Source organism: Panthera pardus, unplaced genomic scaffold, assembly GCF_024362965.1.
Source record: "Panthera pardus isolate Hobbes unplaced genomic scaffold, ASM2436296v1 HiC_scaffold_24, whole genome shotgun sequence".
Lineage (NCBI taxonomy): Eukaryota > Metazoa > Chordata > Mammalia > Carnivora > Felidae > Panthera > Panthera pardus.
The window spans coordinates 139,425,593-139,438,484 of record NW_026526810.1 but is presented as its reverse complement, the minus strand read 5'-3'; the positions used below and the strand labels follow the sequence as shown (position 1 = coordinate 139,438,484).

At 45.1% G+C, this 12,892-nt stretch overlaps 1 gene segment (V, D, J or C); it reads left to right on the top strand.

The window, feature by feature from the left end:
• Nucleotides 1-3,282: 3,282 nt before the first annotated feature.
• Nucleotides 3,283-5,231, top strand: LOC128772864 (immunoglobulin heavy variable 3-48-like; the record flags this gene model as incomplete). The annotated part of the segment is given in 2 exon segments: nt 3,283-3,631; nt 5,128-5,231. Coding segments are annotated over 2 exon segments (453 nt in total), but the record flags the coding sequence as incomplete, so codon positions are not given.
• Between the last annotated feature and the right edge of the window lie 7,661 nt (nt 5,232-12,892).

Here is a 12,892-nt window from a genome sequence, read left to right as displayed (position 1 = left end):
AGGCCATTTGTAGACACTTAAAATACAATGATTTTTTAATTCAAACTCAAGTTAGTTAACATGCAATGCAATATTAGATTCATGTGTAACATATGGTGGTTCAAAATTCCCATACAACACCCAGTGCTCATTATGAGTGCACCCCTTCATCCCCATCACCTACTTCCCCAAACCCTCCATTCACCTTCCCTCTGGTAACCATCAGTTTGTTCTCTATACTTAAGAGTATAATTGGTGTGCTTACATGCTCCATGGGTTAAAGCCATGACTCTTGATTTGGGCACATGTCTTGAACTCATGGTTCCTGAGATCGAGCCACACATTGGTTCCTGTACTGACACCACAGAAAATGCTTGGGATTCTCCTTCCCTCTTCCTCTGCCCCTCCTCCCATTTTCTCTCAGAAAAAAACATTGTTAAAATGTTTATACTACCCAAAGCAATCTAGACATTCAATGCAAGTAATTCAAAGCAAATATCCCTCTCAACTAATCCCAGAATTTTTCACAGAGCTAGAACCAATAATTCTAAATTTATAATGGTTGAGGCCCCTGGGTGGCTCAGTTGGTTAAGCTTCTGACTTCGGCTCAGGTCATGATCTCACAGTCCGTGAGTTCGAGCTCCACATTGGGCTCTGTGCTGACAGCTCACAGCCTGGAGTCTGCTTCAGATTCTGTGTCTCCCTCTCTCTCTGCCCCTCCCATGCTCATGCTCTCTCTCTCTCAAAAATAAATAAAAACATTTCAAAAATAAAATTATCATGGAACCACAAAAGACCCTGAATCTGCAAAGCAATCATGAAAAAGAAAAAAACTGGAGGCATCACAATTCTGGATTTCAAGCTATATTACAATGCTATCGTCAGCAAGACAGTATAGTACCTGCATAAAAATACACACATAGATTAACGTAACAGATTGTAAAACCCAGAAACCGACCCATAACTATATGGTCAACTAATCTTCGACAAAGCAAGAAAGAGTATCAAATGGAAAAATGAGAGTCCCTTCAACAAGTGGTGTTGAGAAAACTGGACAGCAACATGGAATTGTAATGAAACTGGACCACTTTGTACAATACACACAAAAATAAATTCAAAATGGATGAAAGACCTAAATGTGAGACAGGAAACCATAAAAATCCTAGAGGAGGACACAGGCACCAACGTCTTTGACCTTGACCAGAGCAACTTCTTACTAAACATTGTCCCCAGAGGCACGGGAAACAACAGCAAAAATGAACTATTGGGATCTCATCAAGATAAACAGGTTCTACACAGCAAGGAAATAATCAACAAAACTAAAGGCAACTGACAAATGGGGGAAGATATTTGAAAATGACATATCAGATAAAGAGTTAGTATTCAAAATATATAAAGGACTTATCAAACTCAACAACAACAACAAAAAATCCATCATGGATAAAGAAGATGTGGTATATCAATACAATGGAGTATGACTCGGCAATCAAAATGAATGAAATCTTGCCATTTGCAACTATGTGGATGGAACGGGAGGGTATCATGCTAACTGAATTGAGTCAGTCAGAGAAAGACAAAATCATATGACTTTACTCATATAAAGTCTTTAAGAGACAAAACAGATGAACATAAGGGAAGGAAAACAAAAATAATATAAAAACAGGGAGGGGGACAAAACAGAAGACACTCATAAATATGGAGAACAAATTGAGGGTTGCTGGAGAGGTTGTGGGAGGAGGAATGGGCTAAATGGGTAAGAGGCACTAAGGAATCAAATCCTGAAATCATTGTTGCACTATTTGCTAACTAATTTGGATATAAATTAAAAAAAATAAAAAAACCAAACACGTTAATGAAAGAAAAAAAAGGAGAAGAAAATTACCTCCAGATGATCATGTCCACTATGAAAGCCGACATCTGACAGCATATTGAACAGAAAAATACGAAAACCATTCCTCCTACATCAAGATCAGACAATGATGATCACCCCCAACATAAGTATTCAACATGATAACGTGAAGAATAAACATGCTGCCTCAAACCATATCAACGTGTCACATGGCTGATTTGGATGAAAGTCACATGAGAAACAGCCAGTCCAAGGACACTCAGACCATCCTTTGTCCCTTGACAGCACGAAATAAATCTCCCTTGGGAAAACTCCCTTACCTGTTCCAGGAGGGAAGAACTATCCTTAGCACCAGAATAAGGAACACAGGGACAAGAAGGCTGTGAAAACAAACCTAGTTACTTGTTGACCAATTAAATACCCCCAAACCCACACCTTTGCCTTAACTCTTGCCAAATCGAATGTTTTGTTGTCTGAAAGTCACAAGTGCCACCTGCTTTGTACATTCTCTGGGTGTCATATCATTAGGAAGGCCATGCACTTGCAAAATGAAATTTATCCTCCCCTTGAGATCAGTCTTATGTCAATTGAATCCTTACACCAGGTAAAACCCCAGAAGAAGGGAAAAGCATTCTTCTCCTACAACTGAAAGAATTACTCACAAACTTTGGCAATAAAAAGAAATAAAAGACATTTAAAACAGTGAGAAGGAAGAAAAATTACCTGTTTGCAGATGACATGATCTTAAACATAACAAAAGCCTAGAGATACCACAAAAAATATTAGAACCAGTTTTTAAAAATGAGGACAAGTGCAGGATACATAATGAACAAAAATAAATAAATAAAAAATAAACCACCCGTGATTCTACAAAACAGCGTGGAAATATATGCAAAACAAATAACCAAATTATAGAAGTGAAAATTTCACAGAAAAAAGTATTTGGGATTAATATCAAAAAGGATGTAAAATAATTGTAGAGCGAAAATGACCAATGTTGATGAAAGACATGTAAAACTGCACACGTGCCTGCAAATATACCTGTGCTCACCAATTAAAATTATTCATATTTTCACAGCACCATCCACACAAACTAATGTAGAAATGCGTCCCCAACCCTGTCGTTCACTTTTACAGAATCAAATCTAAGTCTGAATCTTGATATATATGTCAGAGGACATGCAAATAGTGCCCTCTCTGTAGCCCTCGGTAGGCCCTCTGCCGCCTGCAGCTGGGAGAGGAGCCCCAGCCCCCGGAGTCCCAGGTGTTCCCATTCTGTGATCAGCACAGCAGAGACACCTCACCATGAGGTTTGTGCTTGGCTGGATTTTCCTCGTTGCTCTTTTGAAAGGTAAGTCATGGTGAATTAGAGACACTGAGTATGTGAGTGGACATGACTGAGAAAGAGTGGATGTGTGACAGTTTCCTGACCAAGATGTCTGGTGTCTGCAGGTGTCCAGTGTGACGTGCAGCTGGTGGAGTCTGGGGGAGACCTGGTGAAGCCTGGGGGGTCCCTGAGACTCACCTGTGTGGCCTCTGGATTCACCTTCAGTGGCTACGACATGAACTGGGTCCGCCAGGCTCCAGGGAAGGGGCTGCAGTGGGTCGCATATATTAGATATGACGGAAGGAGCACAAGCTATGCAGATTCCGTGAAGGGCCGATTCACCATCTCCAGAGACAACGCCAAGAACACGCTGTATCTGCAGATGAACAGCCTCAAGACCGAGGACACGGCCACATATTACTGTGCAAGAGACACAGAGAGGGGACCCCAATGGAAGCCCAGACACAAACCTCCCTGCAGGAGGGGATCAGCACAACCAGGGGGGCACACACTATGCACAATTCTGGTTTGTGTTTCCAGAGGCAGGTGCAGATGGAGGTTACAGGCAGGTTTCCTGTCAGGGTCAGGGGCTTCCTCTCCACACAGCAGTTTCGCCAGGGAGGCTCTCTGGACACAGGATTCTGTGTTTACCTACTAACTCTCTGAATTAGCAACTGTGTTGTCATAGGAAAACTACACTAACGTGCACAAAAGACACAGTTCTTTGCATTGCTTACTCCTGTCCCTCAATATGAGTGAATTGCAGATATCCTGAGGCACAACAGCTGAACATTTACAGGGGTCCCAGATGCACTCCCAGTGCAGCCAGGACCACAGGATCCCACAGCTCCTCCTTATCCTCACCCAGCCATTGTCCCAATAAAACAACATGACACTTCCCACCTGGCTGTTGCTACGCAGGACTTTAAATGAGCTACAGCTTTATCCAATTCCTCTAAAGAAGAGATAATTCATCTCCATTTATTAGGATTCTCCCGAGGCACAGGGCCCAAAGCACATTGGTTTACATGATTGAATACATTGAGAAGCCCCACCTTCCACTCTCACATGCTGGAGACCCAGGAAAACCAGAGGTGTAATTCCCGTCTAATTCTGAACTACTCTCTAGTCTCACAATGTGGAAAGCTGATGATGTAACTCTCAGAACAAGGGCCAGAGGAGACCACTGTTCCAGTTCAAACAAGCACATGGGAAGTAAAAATGACGGAATTCTTCCTCCCTCTGCATCAGATTTTCTTCAGAACCTTAATAGAGTGGGTGATGCTGAGGCAGACAGAAAACCATGGATAGAAATGCCAGTGTCTTCTGGAATAGTTAACAGACATCCACAGAAACAGTGGGGAAACTGGGCACCCATGACGCAGTCAAGATGACACATAAAGGTAATCAAGACAAGTCAACCTTCTGTAAATGTGCAGTTCAAAGACTGAAGGTTTAGAAGTCCATGCCATCACTGGGGTGGAACCTGGTGGGCATAGCAGTGCTCCTGGGGAGAAGCATCCCCGTGGCCCATAGGGAGTGCTACAGTTTGAGGATCCCTGAGTCACATCCGGTGAGACAGTTACCTTCTTGGAGTGCATTTTCATGGGGCAGGAGAGCTGACAGGCACCATTGCACTGCCCTGGTCATTAGCATAGGAGCCTCTGCTGAGAGCAGCTAAATGGACGCTGCTTCTTGTTGTTCTTCACCATGAACTCCAAGCCCTAGTGTTCATGCAACTGCCCTTCTGGGATAACCAGCTCCAACCACAGCATAGCGAGATGCTCTCCCAGAGGATCAGTGAGATCACTGTCATACTGAGTTCATACGATGTGGTGTATTCAAACCCAGCTAGAGCTCCTGAGATAAAACATAAGAGCCCTGAGATGCCAGGAGGGCCAATGGTTTCGACACAGACAGGATGAAGGCAGGGTTGTGGTGTGTCCTTGGCGTACCCTGATGACTTCCATAGGCAAGATGGAACCCCATGCACTGAAGAGGGATGCTGCTATCATGGGAACTGCACTGACCGCACTATGCGCTGCCAAGAAATCTTTGCAAATTCTGGAAAGGTGAAGATGTCTGCTATGCCATAAATCAAAAAAGCAGCCGATATGGACACTGCAGAAGACCCTGGGGAATTCAACGCTGAACCCTGTTCCCACACAGACGAGCCGTGTGGAAGGCTGCAGTGTAGGATCGTCACACATCTCCCTCAGCTGCAAGAGCATGTTGGATTCCATCCATCTGAGATCTCAGGGTTCTGGTGTTGGCGGCTGAATTCACATAGTAGCACAGGAACAACCGAGATTGGTCATGTGAGAACTGGTACCCCCTATGCTTCTGGAAAGCTCTGTCAGGACACCTACTGCACTGGCAGTGTGGCTCAGCTGAACTATGACTGTATCCCGGAGAAATGCAGTCACAGAGGGTCGTGTGACAATGACAGGAACTGCCATTGCCACATAAGCTGGGATCCTCCATGGTGCACTGGACGAGGCACTGTTGGGAGCACAGGCAGTGGACCCCTCCAAGAAGAAGGCGGCCAGTGAGGCAAAGTCATGAATCCCTGTTATATCTCAGAGCGGTTTTTGGTCCCATTTAAGCCATAATAGCTTCTTTCCTTGTGGTGTCGCCACAAACGTCAAATTATCAACCCCGAGAAAGTTAAGGGACTGATTGTTGCTGACGACAATCCATAATTAGCCTCCTGACTGCTGAACAACTATAGACAATCCAACTGGCACATGTGTGAAAATACAGTAATGAGGCTGCAGAGCTGACATCCACGTTTCGGGGGTCTGCAGGAGACACAGGGGTCCACAGGCACATCACGGCTCTGACACACATCTCTCATGGCTCACTGACCAGAACGCTGAAATAAAACTTAAACACTGCATGCTTGTGGCCTCTACGTATATATCTAAGCTTCCAAGAGCCCAAACTGAGCCCGAGATTATGTGCAGAGGACCTGAGTCAGCTTCTGGGCCTTGAACTGAGGTATATGCTTCCAGAATTAAGAGACGTTCACACAAGCTCTTTCAGGGACAAATTCATGAGTTGTCTCCAAAACTGTGCGGTTGCACACTGAACATTTTCTCATTCTCCAGGTAATCTGTCTTCCCCCGGTCCCAATGTGGGTTCAGGATAATGGAGGGCTACCACCCACCCACACTGCCTGTTCCACACTGGGGTGTCTGTGGCTGTGAGGGAAGGGGACTGGCATTAGGTTCCACCTAGCACAAGCTGTGCCTCCCTGGAGAGCAAATTTCAAATGTGGGAGACTGAGACCATGAGGTTTAAAGGAGCACCAAATGAAATGAATCAGAAAGGTAGGCACAAGTGCCTATGGATGACTCTGGCATCCAGTTGGAGCCCGATCAATGTGAATCCCTGCTCTCTTTCTCTTGCCTACTTTTCAGTGAGTTTAACCTTAGATAAGGATCTGCCTAGGATTCCCACTGGTTTTCTGAGAGCCTTCTCAAATAACCACACAGAGGTGAGCCTGTGAAAAGTTAGGGACTTCAGCCCCATCCATTCTCAAGTAATCAGGTACTTGCTACCCTGTTTTCTGTGCCCTGATCACTGGGACTGTGTGAAGGAGGCATGCCCTTCCCAAGGTCCTTGTGTACCCTTGCTTCTGGGCCCTGTGAGTCATAAATCCTGTGCCTCCATTTCCTTTGTTGGGGGTGCACGGAAACCCCACCTTGAGTCAGGAGGGCCCCATGCATCTCATGTATCCAAAGCCAGAGCTCAGATGCCTAGGGAGCTGCCTATCCACCCCCTGAGCAATGGCTCTTCCCTATTCCTTCAGCACGATACAGTCTACATGTTCTTAATTTTGTACAACAGCTGGGGTCCCCAACACATTTGTCCCCAGGGATGCGATTGGGGGCCTAGGTGGTGCCCTCCAACAATGTGTTAGCACTGAAAATGGCTCACTCGTTTCTCACCCCCACATCTCAGCTGCTCTGGGAAGGAGCTGGAGCTTGCCGGTGGTCTGTAGCTTTGCTTTGGGCTGATGCCACGTGTTGCCAGAAACCCCTACCCTAAGTTACCAGTGCCATAAAAGGTCAGACTCCCTGCAGAGACCAACAATCAGGCACCATCCTGGGGTTCCAGAGGTGTGTATTTCCTACTCATCTCCAAGTGAGATATTGCTGGACACCGAAGACCATATGCCTAGATTAGTGTCGAAGAAGACGCCAGCTGCTGGGTCCACTGTGTTGCAGCCAGTACCCTGGTGTTGTGTTTGCTTAGCCATGCCTACCTAGTGACAGAGGCAACTCTACCAGGAGCATCATGTCTCTCTGGGTGGAGGACACGACCAAGGCAACCTCCCCCTACTGGCTGTATTCGTCACTGCTGTTGACAATGGCTCCCTATTTGACAGGTGTTGAGGGGGACAGTGCAGCGTGGGAGGCCTAATCACACGTGTCTGGGAAGAGTTAACTTCTATCCCAGGTCTTCACTACACCAACATATCCACGGACCAGTGTGAAAGAGAGAAATGGTGACAGGCACTACACCATCATGAAAATGCAAGGTTTCCTGGAATCATTTATCCAAAGGGAGGGAGACAAGGACATTGATTGGCTCTAGTGGGTCTTCACAATTGGCTTCAAGCTGTTGCTTTAAGCACTTGACATACTACAGCTGTCTGGATTGGTCCAAGTGCCCCAGATTCATAAATCACTGAAAAGCTCAAAGTATCAGCGGCCTGTTTACTTAGAGACAACCTACAGAGCTTCCAGTCTTTTCACTGTATCAAAAGGCTCTGACAATCACCCCAAGGCACATGGCAAGAGACACACACCAAGGAAAAAGGGGAAGGCTCTGAGGAAGAGGCTCCCTAGGGCCCCAGAGCCCACAGAGGTAGGAAGAAAGAAGCTCTGATTCTCCGGACTTGGATTTTTATGGCACGACAGCACAGGCCCACTGGGAGAGGTCAAGCCCAGGTGATGCAATCCAACTCTAAGATAGAATGGGGACAATTCAATGGGTGTGGGTTTTGGGTTTTGTTGTGTTTTGTTTTGTTTTTGCCTTATGTCATGCGCCCATGAGCCCTTGTCCATTTCCACCTGGAGGAGAGGCACTTGACAATAGAATCTAAGGAGTTCTTCTTGAAGGACTACTCTGATCTTAAGCCTTGTGCCAATACAGTTCATGGAAATACCAGCTGTAGTGTAGCAGGCATTAGCATGCATGCCATAGTCAGATGTGAAAAGGAGAATTTTCAAGAAACCCAAGACTTCTTTTCTGCAAAAGCTGATGGGATCACCACCTCCATAGATAGGAGCCCACAGGAGGGTCCCAGCAGTGCCCCATTCAAGGGGTGGAACTTCAACCCAGATCTCTTGCTCTAGAGATGATGCCCACACTTCTCTTTATGCACAGCTCTGAGAAGAGGGGTCCCTAGTGACTTAATCTCAGGACAGCCTGAACACAAGTCAGAAACTTTGATCAGACTCTTTGGGATCTTCGAGAGAATGCTGTTCCTACCCTTCGGGTGGGTGCCATCACATCTCTTGACAGGACAGCCCTGGTAGTGGGGAGCTGGGATCCCAGTGGGTGGGGAGATGCCAAGGCCCCTGCCTAGGGACCTGGAGGTTTGTGGAGTATGTCCTTCCTCCTGGGACAACTGCCCCTACACTTCTGTAATTACCGTGTAGGACACAGACACAGAGAACACTTTATTTCTCTCATTGACCCTGAAGCCAAGGTACAGTTCTTCCCAGGAACCCCTCCAAATAAAAGTGTGGTGCCCTTTAGCTTACTAGGTATAAAGGGAGGGATAGTAGAAGGGTCTCATCATTGCTTTGATGTCACTATTGGAAGAATCTTTACTGAATCTCTTTTAGCAACTGTGGCCCCTTTGACCGTGCATTGTCTTGTTAATGATGTGGATGCCCTCACATGCCATCAAGGCCAGTGGGAACAAACCCAGTGCCTGGATTTCCTGGGGGGAACTACATATCAGGAGTCTGTAGGACTGCAAATTGCAACCCCCCCCCACATCCAATTAAGACAGTATATGCACATCAATATTGTGCGCAATAGAGGACTGAGTAATTGAACCCCATAATTCAAGATTTACTGAAGGAGGGGGGACATTAAACACACCATTTCTCCTTTCAGTCTACCCACTTGACGGGCATTAAAGCCCCCTCCTAACAGGTGGCGCTTTACAGTTGACTACTGAAATGTAAATTCCCAGCTGTCCATAAGATGGCTCACATTCCCAAGACTGTCTAGGCAGTTGAGGGTATCTAAAGGGCCACAGGGGAGACTCTGTCATGACTGAGCTAGCCAGTATGTCCCATTCAGCATCGATGACCAAGGAGTCCCAGCCACAGTCTGCTCTCAACCTATACATCTCTACCCTGCTGCCTTGGGAATTCCTAACAGTCCAAACAGTGCCAAGATGTTAGCCTGACCAGCTCATGTAGAGCCTGTCATGTGTTCCCACTGGTCTGGGCAAGTGAGGGTCACTGTCACTGGTCAATTAGCATGCATTCCTGAAAGTTTGTGAGACACGGGAGGCCTGCAGCCCTTCAGCAGCTATAAGGTGGGTTTTGTCACCTGACTGAGCTACTCCAGAGTTTCGGTCTACTCTCATATGACTTGTGCTGTTAGGAAGCCTTACCTGGAAGTGGCTGAGCTATGTCACTTGATGCACAGGTAGTCTGAGTGCCAATGAAACATTTTGTGATCTGGAAAGTTTTTGTGCCATGGGGGTTATGCTGGAGCACCTTGTGACCACCTGGCACCAGATTGCCTTGCTATGTCACCGAGAGAGAGAACCTAGCACCATGACTTCATACAAAGGAAATATTCTCTCCCAATACTTCACCTGAGCAAAGGACCATCCTGAAGCTTCCATCAAAGTTGTGGTCCCAATCAATGCAGTGGAAGGAAAGGCAGAGTGACATTGTCGTTCTGGTTGTGGATACCACACCCTTCCATTTGTCCATCCACATGGTGCATTCACCTGCTTGCATTGGCAGGAAATAACACGACTTTGGGGGCTTACTTGCTATCCTGATGTCAAAACAATTGACAATCAGACTGATTATTTACTGTAGACAGGACTTGGAAAACTGGTGTAAGGGTCTGTGTCTGACCTGCTGAGATAACTACACAGGTGAATGGGGCAGATGCAGTCTGAAGACAGACAGACATAGAGGTTCAGAGGGAGAGCAGGAAATGTAGTCAGTCTTTTAATAGTGGGGGAAAGGGTAGGCTCCATTTTAAAAAGTTTTTTTTTTTTTCCTGACAGGAAAGAGCCGGAAAATGAAACTCGGTGGAAATGCAGTTTTTTGATCCATGACCTACTATGTGATGCCATGTGTTTCCGGAGCCTGGGAATTGGCTCTGGGAATCCTTACCTATGGTCGTTGTGGGGATGGCCATCCAGGATCTTGACGATGGCATTTTCTGGAACTATTTTGTGCAGCTGGCATGAATCCAGAAGAATCTTTCCCTAATTCTGATGGCAGTGTAGTCGGTTAGCAGTTCGTCATAAGGTCCTTCTCAGCGAGGTGGCACTGGGTGCTCTCTGAAGACTTGATGAGCATCCCATATTCTGTAGAAAGGGTTGCATGGCTAGGCTGTGGCAGAGGCCATGTTCTTATTGTCTATGGATGATATAACCCAAGTGCACCTGTTACTTCTTGGACATGGCTATGCATGGCATCAACTTGGTCATATAAGTTATCATAAAGTTCACTCAATCAGGGAAGAAAGGGTTAAGGACTCCTTTCTAAAATACTGTTGCAAAGGGGGTCAGTCCCTGCCTGCTATTTGGAGCATTCCAAATCTCATTAAGGGCCAAGGACAATGATTCTGGATGTTCCAGGCCAGTTTCCAGGTGGATTTTTCCTGAAGGAATTTTGTGTCTAGTTTTTCATGTTCCATATCTGTTCCCCTAATCCACATATCCTCATCGTCTGCTTCTGTGATGATTAAGGATGATGTGGGGTAGAAAATTCTAATTATCACCCCAAGTCTTTGCAAGTACGTAGTTTGTCTATGTGCTGAAGTGAGTTCCTTGGTCTGGCTAAATCCATAATGGAATGGCAAATCCAGGAACCATTTCAGGCATTACATTCTTTACCACAGTCGTGGCAATGGCATGTCCAGTCAGTCAGCATCAGTCCATCCACCAAACAAGCAGCCATTTACCAATGAGGAACCCAATTTGTCAAATCCATCTGGAGAGCCCCAGTGGGCAGGGAGGGGCTACCCGCCCATAGACTTCCTTCTAGCTCTACAAATATTTGCTTGCCCCTTTTCTAGTATGGTGTAGCCCCCCTTGCATGCTTTGTTCTCTGTGACTTTGCTTTTATATCAAATCAATCATTCTGAAGTGAATGTCATCATATTCATCTTTCATGTTTTCTTTGAAGGCATTTAGGTTCAAGTGTTCTTCTTAATCCTTCATCCATTTTGAGATTTTTTTTGTGTCGACGTATATGTATGAAAAAAGATTATGGCCAAATGTTATTATTTTGCATGTATGTATCAATACTATTTTTTAATTCTTACTTTGTTTTTGAGGGAGAGAGACAGATCATGAGTAGGGAGGCACAGAGATAGAGGCAGAAACAGAATCCATGCCCTGAGCTGTCAGCAGGAGCCTGATGTGAGGCTCGAACCCACAAACCATGAGATCATGACCTGAGTGGAAGTGGGATGCTTAACCTACCAAGCCACACAGGTGCCCCTAGTCAACACCATGTTTAAGAGACACTATCCTCCCCCCACTGTGCATTGTTGGAAATCTCGTGCAGGATTTGCTGACTGCATCTGCAAACTTCTACTTCTGGGCTCCGTAATGAGCTCCACTGGTCTAAATATCTCATTTGATGCCAGAATCACACTGTTGTGGTTAATGTACCTCTGCAATATATTTAGAAAGAGAGAAGTGTGATGTCTCCAGGTTCTCTCGACGTCATGATTGTTTTGTTGCTTCCATGTGTTGTGTGCTTTCATATGAATTGTATATTTTTCAGGTTCCTTAAAAAACCCATTGGCATTTTTACTGACATAACAAGATAAACATAAAAATACCATAAAAAGATAAAGCAGACAGAAAATAGAGACTATCACAAATTCAGAAAACAGATAAATTACATAAAAATTTGTATTTGGAAAAGTAAGTAAAATTTGAAACAAATAGGTAGCCTGGGGAAACAGGGAAGACTCAAACAAATGCAATCAGAATGGAAAGAGGAGACATAACTGAACTAAAGACATGGAAACGATCATTAAAGAAAAACTTAGGTATTTACAGGCCAACAATTAGATCACCAGGAACAAATTACACATTTTATGCCATAAGGCAGGCCACCAAGACTGCTTCATGGAAAAATACAAAAGGAACAAAAGAAAAATTAATAAGATTTCTCTATCTAAAACCTCACCCTGCAAAAAATCTGCCTAGGAGTCCATGGCTTTATCAAAACTTCTACTAAGTATTTAAAGAGGAATTAATGCCAATATTTCTCAAACTATTACAAACCACTGATAAAAAAACAGCACTCCCAAATGAAATTTGTGAGGACAGCATTGTTTTCACACCAAAACCAAAGAAAGACACCACAAGAAGGGAAACTACAGGTCACTATCTCAAATGAACATACATGCAAAATTCCTTCACAAAAGGTGAGCATACTGAATTCAACAGAACATTGAGAGGATCATACAACATAATCCAGTGGGATTCACTCCAGGGA